This window comes from Otolemur garnettii, unplaced genomic scaffold (genome assembly GCF_000181295.1).
Source record: "Otolemur garnettii isolate 467f Iridium unplaced genomic scaffold, OtoGar3 scaffold00233, whole genome shotgun sequence".
Taxonomy (NCBI): Eukaryota; Metazoa; Chordata; class Mammalia; order Primates; family Galagidae; genus Otolemur; species Otolemur garnettii.
Window position 1 is genome coordinate 1,486,664 of NW_003852628.1, and position 16,385 is coordinate 1,503,048.

Consider the following 16,385-nt stretch of genomic DNA (forward strand, 5'->3'; position numbering starts at 1 on the left):
CTGCTTAGACTTTGTCCTTGCACAACTTCAATTTCTTAGTCTGAAATTCAGTCACAGCTGCTATGAGCCCAGGGTGTCATGTTATAATCCAGAGAGGGGTGCACGGCTCTGGGGAGGGGGTTGTTGTGAACCCTAGAGCTATGATGATCCTAAGATCCTGCTGTGATCCTGAGATCTGGTCAAGACACTCATGATCTTTGGACCCCTGCACCAGATTGAGTAGTTTCCTAGGATGTGGGACTTTTAGCACTAGAACTGGAAAAGTTCCTGGCAAATCAGGACTAGGTGGTCACACGAATGCTTATTGTCATCACCTTCAGACCCCCGAGATTCCTGGATTGTAAACCCAGACCTGACAGTAGTGAGACCTCATCCTGATCCCTGAACCCTGTCCTAATATTTGGGCCTCATCCAGGTCCTCTGTCTCCTACACTCTTCCATCACCTACGTCCTCAACCCCTATCACGATCCCTGCTCCATGTCATAACATCCCATGTACAAGCCCAGCAAAGACTGAGTTTGGACATAGTTCTCCCCACCAACCAATGCCCCACCTGTCCCTGACCTGCTGAACTCGTAGATATCCTCGATGTTGGCAAACAGCGTGCCCAGCTGCTCCATGCTCAGTCCCAGGACCCTGCCATCCAGCAGAGGGCCTAGGTAGTCCTGTGGGGATGTCTGGGGTTACAGGGGCTCAAGGGGCTGGCCCAGGTCCCCATTGCCTTCAGGTGCTTGCCCCTTACCTCTACAATGCTGCGGAGGTCTCGGACATAAGCCCGTTCTGTCTCCACGATCTCTCGGGCCACTCGCTCCAGCCTTGAGGGTTTTGCTGAACCTGGGATCCCCACAGGCGACAGAAGCAAGCGGATAGGAGGCTCTGGAAGGGGCTCTGGCCTGGAGGCTGAGCAGGCTGGTGGGGGCCCTGGGGCTGGGTCCCCTTCAGAACCGACTGTACTTAGAGATGTGGAGCTCCCAGAACCTCGAGGAGAGGCCATGGCAGGAGCTGCAGGGGCTGCTGGGGTGTGGAACAGGATGTCAGGGGGGGTCTCTCCCACAGCCGTTCATTTACTCTGCTCCACACCTACCCACACCTGTCAACAGCTTTCCCACAGGCCTCTCCTACCCTCCCCACAGCTCTGCCTGGATCCTGTCCTCTCCCATCAGGGTCCTATCTGGACTTCTGTCCTCCATCCCTCTATTCCACCCCCATGCATCAGCCAGGGAGATCTTTATTAATTTGACCATCTGATCTCCTTGCTCCCACAAGTATAACCCCTTCATGTCCTCAGGATAAAGTCCAAACTCCTTGGATACACAGGGCCCTGTGTAATGTGGCCACTATAGATCTCTCTAGCCAGCTCTCTTGCCATGTCACACCTCTTCTTAAGAGTTCTAGTTCCAGTCACACTCAGGTTCTTCTGTTAAACAAGCAGTCTGTTCTCTCTCTGGGCCTTGGTGCATACTGTTCCCTACAACAGTATGTTCTTCCCTTGGGCTGTTCCCACCCCAGCCCTGACTGCTCTGGGGATGGGACCACCTCCCCACCAGACTTGGAGCTTTGTGTCCCTAGGACTGGAATGGTCTCAGTCACCCTGTGTCGCCAGCATTGCCTAGTACTGGCCAGCCACAGAAGGCTGCTCAGTGTCTAGAAGGAATAAGGGCCCCACAGGCTCAGCCTGCATCCCACGCTCACCTGTCTGAGTCTCACACTCAGTTGCACAGTCACACACTTCACCTCTGCGGCCAGACCCGAGGCTGGGGCTACGTTTGAACCGACTCAATGCACGGGCTCCCTCAGGCATGGCTGAGCGGCTCAGCAGGCCTGCAGAGAGACCCCCTTCTTGGATATCAAGACCCCATAGGCTTCCTTGCTGCCCAAACTCTCAGACCGGGGGCTGGGAATTAGAAGTGTAGTCTAAATCCAGGGAGGGGTCCCTGGGAGTAGCTAATAGGGGAGGCACAGGCAAGCGACAGAAAGAGGGAACCTAGAGAAAAAGATGGAAAGGTTGAGACAAAGAAGAGTGAAGACAGCAAAAAGAGTCGCAGAAGCTAGGAGTTCCGCCGGTCTAGGGCCGCAGGCTCAGGGATCCTGGGAACGCTTGGGCTCTGGCTGGAGCCGAGGGCCTGGGGCAGGGCTGGGAAAAGCCGTGGGCGGGAGGCCGCCGGGTCCCAGGGGAGGGCGGAGGCTGGGGGACCGGATGCCAGGGTCCTGCAGACGGCTCCCTCCCCCGCCGAAGACTGTGCGCTGGGGCGCTGGCCCTGAGCCCTAGATCCCCCTCCAGCCGGTTCCTCCGCGACCCGATCACTGGCCCCACACCTACAGCCTCCCAGCGCCTTCCCACACTCCTCCAGCCCCCAACTCCCGCCGGCGCTACGACTAGCCCCCCGCCGGCACGCCCCCTCATTGTTCAGCGGCGGCAGCGCCGCCCCCTCCCCCAGTCCACCAGGGCCCCTCGCCTCCCCCCTCACCTCCCCGGGAGCCACCAGCCCCGGACCGAGGCAGCCAGCTTCCTATTCGACCCTAACGCTGTCCCCGGGGAGGTCCGGAGCCTGGACTCAGAACTTCGGGCTCTAGGAACCAGAATCCGAGGGCTCACTGAAAGTGGAGTCCAGCAGTCCAAATTTCTCGGTGTCCTAAGTAGGGGATGCTAGAAGCCTCGATTTTGGAGTCTCAGATGGAGGCGCTGGGGACCCAAATTCCTGAGTCTTCTAGGTAGGGCTGAGGTGGTGGGAGGCGGTTTCTCAAGTTGCCCTAACTCTAGGAGCAGGGATTAAATCATCGCCAGGCAGGAGCTCAGGAGGGTCCCAAATTCCTGGGTCCCTTCCAGTAGTCGACGCTGCTTCCAAAAACAGATTGGTTGGAGCGCTAGAGGTATGGATCTCAAGTTCCTCCAACCCGGGGGTCTTGGATTGGATTTCTGGGAATCCCTGGAGGGAATCTGTGGTCATGAGTTCTTCAAACCGCGGTGCGGGACGCTCGGTTTCCAGGGTCCTACTGGGTGGATATCCCGTACTCCCGGTTCCTCCAGGAGGGGGCGCTGGGCACTTGGATATCTGAAGTCTTCTAACTTGGGCACAGGGTCCTGGACTTTGGCGTTCCTGAAGATGGGATGGAGAAATTCCGGGCACCAGGCCCGAGACTTTGGACCCTCCAGCCTCGGGAAGGGTGGGATGGGGCTCCTGTGATCACAGTGGCATCACTTCTGGGGAAGGAAAGTTCAGTCCTAGCTGTGGAGCGGGGAGCGGTCGCCGGTAGCTTCTCCTCCCCCATCCCCCGGCCTCCGGGACTCACATCCTGTTCCCGCCTGCGGGGGGGAGGGGCCACCTTTCTGCAGGCCCGCAAGCAAAGGGTTAAGATTACTCCTCCCCTTTCTGAATATTCATGAGGAGGTGAGTCCCTAGGCAGGCTACTCCCCAACATTCCAAGTGCCTCGCGTACTTTTCCCTTTTACAGCAAGGGCCTGCTAGGCGTGAGAATCCGGAACTGTTCACACACCCTCTCCTATTGGTCAACTAAAAAATTTTTATTTGCATATGCAACACAAGGCGGAGCTGTCCAGTGAGGTCACGTGGCTGTGAACAACTGAAGTAGTCTGCAGAGCGAGGGTGCGGCCGGAGCTCCAGTGGCGCAATCGGTTAGCGCGCGGTACTTATATGACAGTGCGAGCGGAGCGATGCCGAGGTTGTGAGTTCGATCCTCACCTGGAGCAATTTTGGTTACTTACCACTTTTCCCAAACTTAGATGTTTTATAAATCCACCAAAATACCTAAGACACTTAAAGGAAGGAGCATTTCTATCTTCTGAATTTTCAGGCTCTAAAGAGTCCTGGGGCTTTGGTCACAGTTGATTAGGTAATCAGATTGTGGGACGGTGCCACTGTTTCCGTCCTAGCCGCTAGAGGGTGGTATCACCTTTTATTAGCCGCTGCCTTGGGCATTGAATCTCAGTTCAAGGCTTTTGTAGAGATGTGTTTGTCAGGCAAATTGTACATATAGTACCTTTTTCTTCATATTTTTCTGTCTTGGAGTTTTCAAACTCCCGTGGAAAAGGAAAATTACTTTTCCTCTCTGTTTCTGAATCGGCATTCCTCCCCTCCCCTCCTCCCCCATCAAGTAGTGAATACTATGTGCCTGGCTCTTTTTAGATGTGGATAACACAGCAGTGAACAAAGTAGTCCCTTGTCCCTGAGGACTTGATATTCTAGTGGGAAAGCAGATTGGTATGGACATAAGAATTAAGTATATTTTATTTTAGGTCGTAATAAACGTTATGGGGAAAGTAAAGCAGGAAGGATGGGAGCGTTGGAGACAGAGTATGGGGGGAAGGAGGCTGTAATAATAGTGGTCAGGGACAATCTCACTGACAAAGCAACATTTGAGCAGAGACCTGAAGAGGAGGGTGCGCCACACGGTCACTGGGGGTGTGCTAGGCAGCAGGAACAACTAGCAGAAAGGCCCTGGAACTGAAGCATGCCCGAGCAGACTTGGTGGAGCAGTTTGGAAGCCGGTGTGACCAGAGCAGAGGGGGAAGGTAGGAGCCAGGCTGTGTGGACTGTGTGGAGGACTTTGGACTTTTTTATGTGACCTGAATTAGGTCTCCTAACAGGTTTCCTTTGGTTGCCTTGTGGCGTGACTGGGAGAAGGGGGGGGTCACTTGCTTTGAAAGTCCAACTGGTAGATGGTGGTGCTTAGGACTAGGGTGAGAGTCATAGGAGTTGGGGACCAGAGAGTGGACTGTAGATCTATTTTATTTTTAAAGGATGGGGGTCTTGTTCTGTCACTGAGGCTAATGTGCAGTGGGGTGATCATATCTCACTGCAGCTTTGAATCCCTGGGCTCCAGAGATCCTCCCACTCAGCCTCCTGAGTAGTTAGTGCTATAGGCAGATGGGGGTGTGCACCTTTATTTTGTTTAGACATGGCAGGGGTGGGAGGTATCTCACTATGCTGCCCCGGCTGGTCTCAAACTCCTAGCTTTAAGTAATCCTCCTGCCTCACCGGCTGGTCAGTCTATTTTAAGGATGGATCAGACAGGGATCAGACAGGATTGCTATTGGCTTCGCTTGTGGATTTGAGAGGGAGAAGTCAAGGGGACTACCAGGAATGTTGCCTGAGCATAGGTGCCATTTTCTTACATGAGAGGTGTGTGGGATTTTTTGTTTGTTGTTTTTTAAGGGCAGAGACTCAGTTTGACAAAAGAACCATGGACGCCTCTTTCGGTATCCAAGTTTTTTTTTTTTTTTTTTAAGGACAGAGACTCAGTTTGACGAAAGGACCATAGACGCCTCTTTCTTGTTGTTCTTTCAGTGTCCAAGTGTGTTTCTGCAAATGTTCCTGCATTGTTTGCTCTTGATGTCTGCTTCTACAAAGCCTTTGGGTTTCTGTCTCTCCTAACCCACAAGGGAGAAAGATTCCTAGAAGGGGAGACCAAGGGTCAGAGTATGCCAGTGTTTAAGGGAGAGTATGCCAAGGAGACAGGCGAGGGCAAGGGAGGTTTGAGGACGGGAAAAGGGAAGCGAGAGAGGAGGAGGTAGGGGTTGGGGGAGGGGAAAGGCCAATGGGGAGTGAGAAGGCAGGGAAAGGGTGGAGAGGAAAGAAGGACCGTGGAAAAGAGAACAGAAGGAAGACTGCAAGAAGATATAAGGGAGAGAGGCAGGCGTGGCTGGAAGGCAGAGGGAGAGAAAAAACTGGGGATGGGTCGAGTTGGAGGGGGAGAGAAGAACAGAAGGCAAGAGGGTAGGGAGGGGCAGGAGGGTGAAAAGAGGAGGAAGTGAGGAGGAGTAGGAGGGGTGAGGGTGGAGAAAGGAGAGGAGGGGGAAGCAGCCGGGGGGAGGAGGAGAGGGAAAGGGGGAAGGAGAAGAGGGTTAAGGGGGAAAAGGAGGCCGGGCGATGGGGGCAGGGTGTAGGCGCTGACGCAGGGCCGCTTCCGGGCGCGGGGCTCCCCGCAGCCCCGGGGGCGGTGCCCAGCGGCTCTAGCCTTGTATGGTCCGAGGATGAGGCTTCCTCTGGCCTCGCCTGGATGGATGCGCCACCTCGATCCTCATACACTGGTTTTGCGAGGCCAACTCGGGTTGGAGACCGAGGCCAGGAGCTTCCAAGAGTCGGTAATTCCGAACTTCTGGAATCCCAACAGGCCACGATGCTGTAATTCCGAGATTCTAGGGTCCTGGAACGGCCGTAGTCTACAATTCTTAAGACACCAAGCGTCAGATTCTAAATCGCCTAGAGACTTGAGATTCTAAATCTTGAGGCTTTAAAGCCTCCTTTCTCAACATTCCAAAAAAGTCTAAATCCCCCCCCCCCCATTCTCGAGTCCTGAAAGGCCCCATTCAGCGACTCCAAGACGGCGGAGTTAGCAAACTGGCCCGCCCCCTGCATCGCCAGTCGCCCCCGCCCGCCTGGGCTCGCTCGCCGGCACATTCCGTCCTCCCCATTCGGTCTCTCCCGCCTCCCTCGGTCCCGAGGGGACGGAAACATCCGTCCCCGCCCGCTCCCGCGCCCTGGGTCAAGGAACCCGACTGGACGTGAGCATATCGCCCCAGACGCTCGGAACTAGCTCTCCCGGTTCCTACCTAATGACCTCACCTGGCCCCGCCTTCTCAGGTCACTTCCTGCCAGGTAAGCGCCGCGAAGGGGCTCAGTCTGGGAAGGGTTAGGCGGAATCGATTGACTCTACCTAGCTTCAAAAGTCACACCATTCTCTCCTCTCTTCTCACAGCCTCGAAACAGAGGAAAAGCCAAGATTCCAGTTTAATCGCAGATTCCTTTTATTTAAAAATTCAAAAAAAAAAAAACAACACAAAAATAGACATTTAAGGTAACAATATATATTACTTAATATATTATTATAGCATACTTATAATATTATACCATTGTTTTCAACATTACAAAAAAGAAGAAGAAAAAATACAAGGGAAGCAGACAACCCAATATATATAAATACTATAAAATCTTATTAGAATAAATAAAGTCGTCATAAATAAAGGGCCCATTGTTTTGGAGGAGGGATTTGGCAACGGCTTTGGCTACTTCCTTTTGGAGGGAAATATGAGCACCAGGATTCCCCCTCAGAGAAGGTTCCAGTCAAAGTGACTGGAACCTTAAGTCTGGGAAAAATTGGAAAGGGGCATTGAGGGCCTATTATTCACAGCACATAAGATTCCAGGAGACAGATTTGGGCAGGGGAGAGATGCAGGGAGAGGGCTCACTGCCTCCCTCAAATATGCTACATTTTTTTTTAAAGGACCCCAGAAAATACTCATCCCCTAACACCATGAACACTGAGCTTCACACTGAGGACCTGCCCCAGCGTGGGTCAGAGGGAATAGGTTAATGCAATTTGGAAGGAGGACTACTTCATTAAGAATCCCCCAGGTCCCCTTAGCCCCAGGGCCCACGCAGAGCCCAGGGTACAAGACAAGTGGCTCCCCTAAAGATCCAGCTGATCTGTACTGGGCAGGCGCTTGTCACTCAGAAACAGAGATTCGATTGAAAATGGGGAGTCTTCGGGCGGCTGCAGGTGGCTGGGGTGGCCCAAAAACCCCCACCTCAAAGACGGGCGAGTCAGATCCCCCCAAGCTGCTGCCACTGCTGGCATATTCATCAGGGTCAGATCCCAGGGAGTGTGCAGAGGGGCTCCGAGCCAGGCCACCCAAGGGCCCCCAGATACTGCCTGGAGTGGCCCTTCGGCAGGAGGGACAACAGGCTGGGGTGGGGTCTCTTCTTGCCACAGGAGTTCCAGGGGCAGCAGAGAATGCAGAAGGTGAAAGTGGAAGGTCCCCAGGTGGTGGTGGGGAGCTGGAGGGTGAGAAGGAGCATGAGGACAGGGAAGGGCCTGCCAGGCCAGCTGGTGGTGGTGAGGTTCGGCGGCCTGAGGGCAGGCCAGAGAAGCTGATACTCTGGCGCAGCATATGAGGTTGGCCTGGGGCGGCCAGGTCCTCGCTGGGGTTGTGGATGAAGTGGCAGCGTGAGCCGTAGGGGCATCGGCCCTGGAGGTAGAACTTGTGGCAGAGTTCGGTCTTGTACTTGGGGTGGCGATTGGCCTGGCGCAGCTCACCTAGGCCATGGGCAAACTGGCACTTGGCTCCATAGCGGCAGCGACCACTCTCAGAGAAGGTCCGACATAGCTCTGTCTTGTAGCGGGAGGAAGTGGCGGGAGTCGAGGTAGGCGAGGTGGGTGAGGGCGACAGTTCAGGGCCTGAACGGGGCACCAGGGGTGCAAAGCCAGGGGGTGGAGGCACCCAGCCACAGCTGCGGCCCTCCACCAAGCTGGTAGAACGGCCAGGCAGGCGAGAGGGGACCCCAGACGAGCTGCTGTCCGATGAGCTCAGGCTCCAGAGTCCCGAGGAGCCCCTGCCTGGGCTGGACTCTCCGTGGTCGGATGGTATTTCAGGGCTCAGCGACAGGAGGCTCTGCAGGAATAGGGGTTGGTTAAAACAACTGAAAATACAACACAACGCTCAGCCCCAGCTGCTGGGCACTTAAAGAGCTTGCTAGTCCAGTTTGTGGGCTCTCAGTTTGAGCCCTACCCTCTCTCAGAAATCCCCTGGGTTCTGGATCTCAGGGCTCCCGACTTGGAGGTACTGATTTTATCTAGTGAAGCCTGAAGCCTATCCCGAAAGACCCAGGAATCCTGGGTTCCCCAATTGAATAAAGAAGGGGCCCCCAATTCAGGGCACACCACTGTGTCCCAATTGTGAGCCTATGGGCCACCCCGGATATGACACGCGCCACAGGTTCTCCTCCAGTTTCACAACAGGAGGAGCTGGGCAAAGTTTACCCAGGAGTCTGGATCTCCTCGGCTTTAGAGTTCCCAAAGAACTACGGTCAGGGAATGGAGAGGCAGAAGTCAATGGATTCCCCCACCCTGAGACTTCAGCCCCAGGTACGCCTCCGCAGAAAACCGCACCCTCAGCAACTACCAGGCGTAAGCCAGGTGTGGGGGCCATTTCCGTCTGCTGACAGCCCTAGTCTGAGAAAAGTCCTCTGGCTTTCCATCCCCAGGAGCCACCCCACCAATGTTTGGCCAAGATCTGGGAGTGGCGGGCTCCGTTTTCATCTCTAGGTAATGATTATTAGGCTGGCCTGAGAAGGGAAGCAGGGGCCCCCAACCGAGAGTGCGGCGCGAAGGAGCCCCAGTTTCAGAAGCGAGGCAAGCATCCCGGGCCAGAGTTGTCGGTGTCAGAAAGCTACGGAAACAGGCGTTAAGATCCCGGAGGTGCCGGAGGACAAGTACTCACCTCGTAGATGGCAGTGAGATCCATAGTGGCACGGGTGGCCATGAAAAGGTCGGCCGCGAGTCGGAGCGCTGAAACCAGGCTGTGGCTGGCAGGCAGAACCAGCTTCTTATAGGGCCGGGGGGCGTGCCCCAGGGGCGTGGCCAGGAGGGGCGCTTCCCGGACGCACGCCCCCGGAGCAGCCCTGCGGGCCCTGGACAAGTTCCCTTCCGCCCGGCCCGGTGCCAGGACGCGCCTGAGCTTGGCCCACGGATGGCTGCGATTCGGCGGGGAGTGCCCAGTTTTCAAGTCTGGAGACTGACGCACGGAGAAGGGAACTAGGACCGTCAGGGGCAACTGACAAGGGCAGAGGCCCCAGGGCGTGCGCGTGCCAGACAGACCGCCACGGGGCGGAGGTGGGGGGAGATACCCAGAGTGGACGAGAAAGAGATGTGGAGAGAAGCAGAGAGAAAAACACAGAGGAAGGGAGAAACAGACGGCAAGGGAGACGGAAAATAGGCTGAGGGAGGAGAGGTGGGCAAAGACAGTTCCAGAGAGACAAATTCAGAAAGGGGAAGCAGGACTGAAGGGTCACATAAACACACATGAGAAAAATAGAAACAAACCCCACAGAAAGATAGGAATCCACAGGAGCAAAAAGCATAGGAGACCCACAGGCCTTGGAGGGGAATTCTCTGCGACCTGCTGGCCTTGGGCGATCTGACTCTCAGGAGCCTTGGATCACCTTCCCTGGCGCTACTCGGCAGGGGTTGGGTGGATTGGGGTCCTGGATCCCGGCTGCCTCTAGAATGGGGCCTATTTGTAAATCACAGGGCCACTGTCCCCTCACCCTCATGCAGATAATGGCAGTCTGAGCTCTTCCTCTGGGCTGGGCATGCTTCTAAGTGCTTTAAATACATTAACTCAGTCCTCACCACAAGGCAACAGAGATATTAATGCCCATTTAGCATAGGAAACCGAGATCAAGTTACTCTCCTTCCAGCTAGTGTGAATGGCAGCGGCTTAATATAGTGGCCTTGAATGATGTTAAGAGGTTTGCCACGGCCAGCCGGTAGCTCACACCTGTAATCCCAGCACTCTAGGAGGCCAAGGAGGGTGGATTGCTCGAGCTCACAAGTTCGAGACCAGCCTGACCCAGAGACCGCCCCCTACCTCCAGTCTCTAAAAATAGCCAGGGTTGTGTCGGACGCCTGAAGCCCTAGCTACTACTCAGGAGGCTGAGGCAGAATCACTTGAGCCTAGGAGTTTGAGGTTGCTGTGTGAAAGGACACTACAGCGCTTTACCCAGGGTGACAAAGGGACACTCTGTCTCCAAAAAAAGAGGTTTACCCTCTGAGATAACTCAAGATTGGAAAGAGGGAGGTCTTTTATTATGGTGGAAGGCAGTTGCCTTGATGGAAAGGTGTTATAAGATGGAAGAATAGATCATCTCCAACTGATGATTCTTTTAAAACGGGCTGTGCCCTTCTCACACTAGCAAATCTTTTCTTATCAAAGGATTGTCCTAAGTGAAAACCGTTAAGATCTGGGAAGAAAGTTTACTTTTTAAGGGGTCTTGGTGCGCTGGCCACCTTGAGTGAAAATATTGGGGGCAGAAATGGTGGAAAGTTCATTCTTAAAGGCAGCGGCTACAGGCTTTTGGTATTAAGGTGGGGGAGATTTTGCCAGGTTCCGAGCCGACTTTCCCCGTCCAAGACCGGGGGGAATCCCTGGCAAGGCGCTTTCTGGGGCCGAGGGGCCTTCCCGAGCCGGTCCCGTGAGCTGGGCGGGCCGCGGGAGGCTCTGGCACGGTTGCGGCCTCTCGCTCGCCCGTGACTCACTAGCAAGGGGCGGGGGGGGGGGGCTTCCTGGAAGCCGTGACGAGGAGCTCAACCCGGACACCCGGGTTCCTCTCCTGTAACCAGGGCTCCCGTCTTCTGTAAACAGAGCCTCGAGTACAACAGGAAAAGTGGGGGGGGGACGGAGGGGGACCTGCCTCCTGGTCGGGCTCCCAATCTTGGGCCGCTTGTAGAACTAAGGCAGAAAATGGGAGTGAGGGGCACCTTGGGGTCCTCGGAGCTCATCTCTGGTAGCGACCCTGAAAAAAGGATTCCAGTTTCAATTCCCAGGACACAGGGAGCATTTCCCATTCCTGAGTCAGGCTGTTCCTCTCCCCTCTGCTGAGTCATCGGCCTGAGAGCTGGGTCGTTTGGGATTGGGCGCCACTCTCTCAAAGGGGAATCCGCGAGCATAAGGACCGACTCCCCGACCAAAACACCCCACAGGCCTGTGGGACCCAAAAACCCCTCCTCCCTCACACCTGGAGCCAGGCTCCTACCCTGGTCCCCCTCGCCCTACCCCCACCCCCAGGCCAAGCCTCAGGCGTCCAGGCCGTGGGGAAGTTCACGGCTGGACTCCTCCCTACTCTCCACCTCTCCACGTAGCCAGCGGGAAAACCCGCGGCCCCGGCGGCAGCTGGGAATCCCCTCTGGAATGACGGTGGGGAAGGGGATGGCCGGGGTCCACTGCGGGACGTTGGGGCCAGATCCTGGGCGGGCGAGGTGGGGGGGAGAAGGAAAGGGGCGGAAACCAGAGAAGCTAAAAATACAGCTAGCACTTCCGGCCTAGGGGGAGGGGAACAGAGAGCAGAGTTTCCAGAAAAACAAGCGGGGACGGGAAACGCGGGGGTGTGAGAGCCGGTGTGAGTGCGCGGGCGAGCAGGGGGCCGTGTACTCGCTGCACGTGTGCCTGGGCCGTGTGTGCGCCTGGCGTGATTGCCTGGTCTCGAGCGGGTGTGGCCGCGGGCAGGACTGGCCTAAGTGCCAGTAGGCCTGCAACTGCGCGGGGCAGCCTGGGTGTGTGCTGGGTTGTGTGAACAGTGTGCACCTTAGTATTTGGAGGTGTGCTATCCAGCGAGCCTGGATATGTAACTAGGGAGTAGGTGTGGGCCACAGGTGTGCTTAGTTTCCTGTGAGGGCTGTGTGCATACACTCTCACATGACATGGCTATGTGAGTAACGTATGAAACCAACCTGTGTCTATGTAATTGACTACCATGTGTGCTTTAGCCATCTCAGTGTGGGGTGGACACTCAACTGTAACTGTACAGTACTTGTCTTTGAGGTGGCATTCATGAGAACGAGTGACTTCCATGGCTGGTAGGGTGGCTTACTCACGACTGTAATCCTAGCACTCTGGGAGACCCAGGCAGGTGGATTGCTTGAGCTCACAAGTTCTAGACCAACCTGAGCAAAAGCCAGACCCCGTCTCTACTAAAAATAGAAAAAACTGAGGCAAAGGGGTCGCTTCAGCCCACTTGAGCCTGAAGAGTTGGGAGGTTGCTGTGAGCTATGACTCCATGACACTCTACCCAGGGCCACAGCTTGAGACTGACTTCTTTTTTTTTTTTTTTTTTTGCAGTTTTTGGCCAGGGCTGGGTTTGAACCTGCCACCTCCAGCATATAGGAACTGGGCCCTACTCCTTTGAGCCACAGGCACTGCCCCAAGACTGTCTTAAAAAACAAAAACACTTGACTTGGCTGGGCACCTGTAGCTCAGCAGCTAGGGCTGGTGGGTTTGAACCCGGCTCAGGCCTGCCAAACAACAAAGACAACTACAAAAAAAAAAAAAGCCAGGTGTTGTGGCAGGCACGTGTACTCCCAGCTACGGGGAGGCTGAGGCAAGAGAATCGCTTAAGCCCAAGAGTTTGAGGTTGCTGTGAGCTGTCATGCCACAGCACTCTGCTGAGGGCGACATAGTGAGACTGTCTTGAAAATAAACAAAACATAGGACTTCCCATCTGTGTGTAGCTCTGAACCACTGTGGGATCTGGAGTGACTATGTGTAACTCCTTGCAGGTGCCTGAGTGAGGGAACAGCAGTGCTCACTCCTGTGACTAAGGGTCTGTGCACACACAACTTTGAAGCTAAATGTCAGCATGTGTGTGACTACATAGCTGTGGCTGTGTGGAAGGGCGTTATGTCTCTGTGTAGTCCTCAGGTGGGTGAATGGGGTTCACAGTCTGTGCCTTTAGTTGTGGGTGTCTGAATTGCGTGTGCATGAGAAGTGGGTTGATCAGCGTCTGGATGTGGTTCCTCTGTCCCAGCCATGCAAGGCAGTGAAACTGATGAACTTTAGTTCCTGACGTCTGCAGCCCTAGTGATGGGGAGGATGGCTGGCCAGCTTCTCCAGCCATGTCTCTGTTCTGCAAGCCTGTGAACAGAGCACACACCCTCACCTGAGAAACTGAGACTCAGCCTTATCTATCCCCAGCCGATGAGGCTGCCTCTGATAGTGATGGGCTGAGTCAGCCTGTGATGGGCAAAGTCTGCGATGGCGTGAGAGATAGTGGGTTAAGTGGTGGTTAGAGGGTTGTTTGTGTATTCACACGGTTGGCTTCTTTCCCTCAAGTCTGTTTGTGGGACTGTCAAAGGGCCCTGGGTGCAGAGGTGGAAGGGGCACGGTGGTACAATGGTGGGTTATGCTAGTCTCTGCTATTCAAGGGGTATGGTGTGTTTGTGTGCCCCCATGGTCTGTTTTGTGATGGCTGTGAATCTTATCTACAGCCCCTCCCTGGAGTGTGGCTGTGCACTAGACTGTATAATCTCTCCCTGGGTCTAATAATCTAGCAAAGCCAAGTCCTCACCAAGGCCCTCGATGACCTGTCTGGACTTTGTCTCCTAATCCCAAGCCTCCTGTTCCCTAAAAAACAACAGTACATTCCTGCCTCAGGGCCTTGGCAGTTGCTACACCCTCTGTCATGATTTACTCCCTCTCCTTCAAATCTGCATTGATACCACCTTCTCAGTGAGGCCTTCCTTGAGGAGGCCTGATAAGACTTAAACATTAAAAAAGGGCAGTGCCTGTGGCTCAAAGGGGTAGGGCACTGGCCCCATATGCCAGAGGTGGCGGGTTCAAACTCAGCCCCGGCCAAAAAAATAAATAAATAAATAAAAATAAACATTAAAAAAACTTATCTAACATTAGTAAATACATGTAACATGTACAGACCATACTGAACGCTCATTAACCCACTGTCCAACATTGTCTTTGAACTATTAATGTTTTTCATTTTATTTATTTATTTTTGGAGACAGTGTCACTTTGGCGCCCTTGGTAGAGTGCCATGGCATCATAGCTCATAGCAACCTCAAATTCCTGGGCTCAAGAGATCCTTTTGCCTAAGCCTCCTGAGTAGCTGGGACTACAGGTGCCTGCCCCAATGCCTCAATTATTTTTTAGGGACGGGGGAAGGGGTCTCACTCTGGCTCAGGCTGGTCTCAACTCCTGAGCTCAGGCAATCCACCTGCCTCTGCCTCCCAGAGTGTTGGGATTACAGGCGTGAGCCACCAGCCCTGTTAATGTTTTTTAATAGAGTTAACTTAATTCTCTATGTGCAAATTTTGTATTTCTTATGTTAGATTTATTACTAAGTCCCCCCCTTTTTTTTAGACAGAATCTCACTATGTCGCCCTCAGTAGAGCTATGGCATCACAGCTCACAGCAACCTCAAATTGTTGGGCTTAAGCGATCCCTTTTTTTTTTTTTTTTTTTTGAGACAGAGCCTCAAGCTGTCCCCCTGGGTAGAGTGCTGTCGCATCACAGCTCACAGCAACCTCTAACTCCTGGGCTCAAGCGAGTCTCCTGCCTCAGCTTCCCAAGTAGCTGGGACCACAGGTGCCCGCCAAAACGCCCAGCTATTTTTTGGTTGCAGCTGTCATTGTTGTTTGGTGGGCCCAACTGGATTTGAGCCTGCCACCTTAGGTCTATGTGGCTGGTGCCTTAGCCACTTGAGCCACAGACGCCGAGCCAAGCAATCCTCTTGCCTCAGCCTCCCAAGATGCCCACCACAACACCTGGTTATTTTTGTTGTTGCAGTTGTCATTGTTATTTAGCTGGCCCAGGCCAGGTTCGAATCTGCCAGCCTTGGTGTATGTGACCAGCACCCTATCCACTGAGCTACTGGAACTGGTCCCCCTCCCCCCTTTTTTTTAAACAGTCTCATTCTGTCACCCTGGGTAAAGTACCTGTAACATCACAGCTCACAGTAACCTCAGTCTCTTGGGCTCAGTGAGCCTCTTGCCTCAGCCTCCCAAGTAGCTGGGATTACAGTGGCCTACCACAACACCCAGCTAGTTTTTTCTTCTTTTAGTACAGATGGGATCTCATTTTTGCTCAGACTGGTCTCGAAGTCTTGAGCTAAAGCAATCCACCTGCCTCAGCCTCCCAGAATACTAGGATTATAGGCATGAACCACTGCACCTGGCCCCCATTATTTTTTAATTACAAATCTCCCTACACTTCTGATCTCACTCGGCTTTTTTTCCCCTTGCATCTTTTCAGTATCTGACATACCATGTTTTACTTTAACATATTTACTCTCTTTCATAAGAAAAAAGGGTCCACCAGGCACCTACTAAGAGACTGCTGAATAAATTTAGCTTCCTGGGACATACCTTCCACCCTGTGTGTGGCTGTTAAATGTACATCCATTACCCTCCTGCCTGTGTCTCTGTGGTCTCCCTGGGCATACTTTTAAGCACTGTTGGACCCTGAATCATGGGTACTAGGTGTCATGCTTCTATATGTTATGATGTGTCAAAACCACTGCATTGGGCCCGCTATACTTCAGTCTTCTGCATCTCCACCAGTATGTGGCATGTGTCCCAGGTTGGAAGCCAGTGAGTGGGCTCTGTTGGGCAGAGGGTTAATGGCTTTCAGTTATATGCAAGATAATTGCATTATGTGAGGTGGAAATATGACTTTGTTATACTTCTTTGTGATTAAAGAGATGTATGTGGGTACCCAGTTGACAAGGACTAAATGGTCAGTTTTATGTGTCAACATGGATGAACTACAGGGACTGTAATCTAAGTATCACTATGAAGGCATTTTGTAGATGTGATTAAAGTCTATAATGAGGCTCAGCACCTGTGGCTCAAGTGGCTAAGGCTCCTGCCACATACACCTAAGGTGGCGGGTTTGAATCCAGCCCTGCCCGCCAAACAACAATGATGGCTGCAACCAAAAAATAGCCGGGCATTGTGGAAGGCGCCTGTGGTCCCAGCTACTTGGGAGTCGGAGGCAGGAGACTCGCTTGAGCCCAGGAGTTGGAGGTTGCTGTGAGCTGTGATGCCACGGCACTCTGCCCAGGGGGGATAGCTTGAGGCT

The 16,385-nt window shown here is 53.8% G+C and overlaps 2 protein-coding genes and 1 non-coding gene across 3 annotated transcripts in view; 1 reads left to right on the plus strand and 2 right to left on the minus strand.

Annotated features, from left to right (window-relative positions):
* Positions 1-3,094, minus strand: part of PLEKHG2 (pleckstrin homology and RhoGEF domain containing G2) — a 10,625-nt gene extending 7,531 nt beyond the window's left edge. The window contains 4 exon segments of the mRNA XM_023508242.1: positions 566-666; positions 744-1,015; positions 1,694-1,822; positions 2,470-3,094. Coding sequence (XP_023364010.1) covers positions 566-666; positions 744-1,015; positions 1,694-1,802 — 482 coding nt within the window. The 5' untranslated portion in view covers positions 1,803-1,822; positions 2,470-3,094.
* A 523-nt stretch (positions 3,095-3,617) lies between these two features.
* Positions 3,618-3,710, plus strand: TRNAI-UAU. Its single transcript is given in 2 exon segments — positions 3,618-3,655; positions 3,675-3,710. It is a non-coding gene; the product is annotated as a tRNA-Ile (tRNA).
* A 3,047-nt stretch (positions 3,711-6,757) lies between these two features.
* ZFP36 (ZFP36 ring finger protein) lies at positions 6,758-9,702 on the minus strand. Its single transcript, XM_003802130.3, has 2 exons — positions 9,240-9,702; positions 6,758-8,411 (listed from the first exon to the last, which is right to left on the minus strand). The coding sequence occupies exons 1-2, from the start codon at positions 9,279-9,281 to the stop codon at positions 7,467-7,469; spliced, it is 987 nt and encodes a 328-aa protein (XP_003802178.1). The 5' UTR covers positions 9,282-9,702; the 3' UTR covers positions 6,758-7,466.
* Positions 9,703-16,385: the final 6,683 nt, after the last annotated feature.

What these genes read in the sequence shown, in the direction of transcription:
- ZFP36 (XM_003802130.3), bottom strand. Translation starts at nt 9,281, where the DNA reads ATGGCCACCCGTGCCACTATGGATCTCACTGCCATCTACGAG. An exon ending in ATCTCACTGCCATCTACGAG is followed by an intron (nt 8,412 to 9,239) that starts GTGAGTACTTGT and finishes CTATTCCTGCAG; the next exon opens with AGCCTCCTGTCGCTGAGCCC.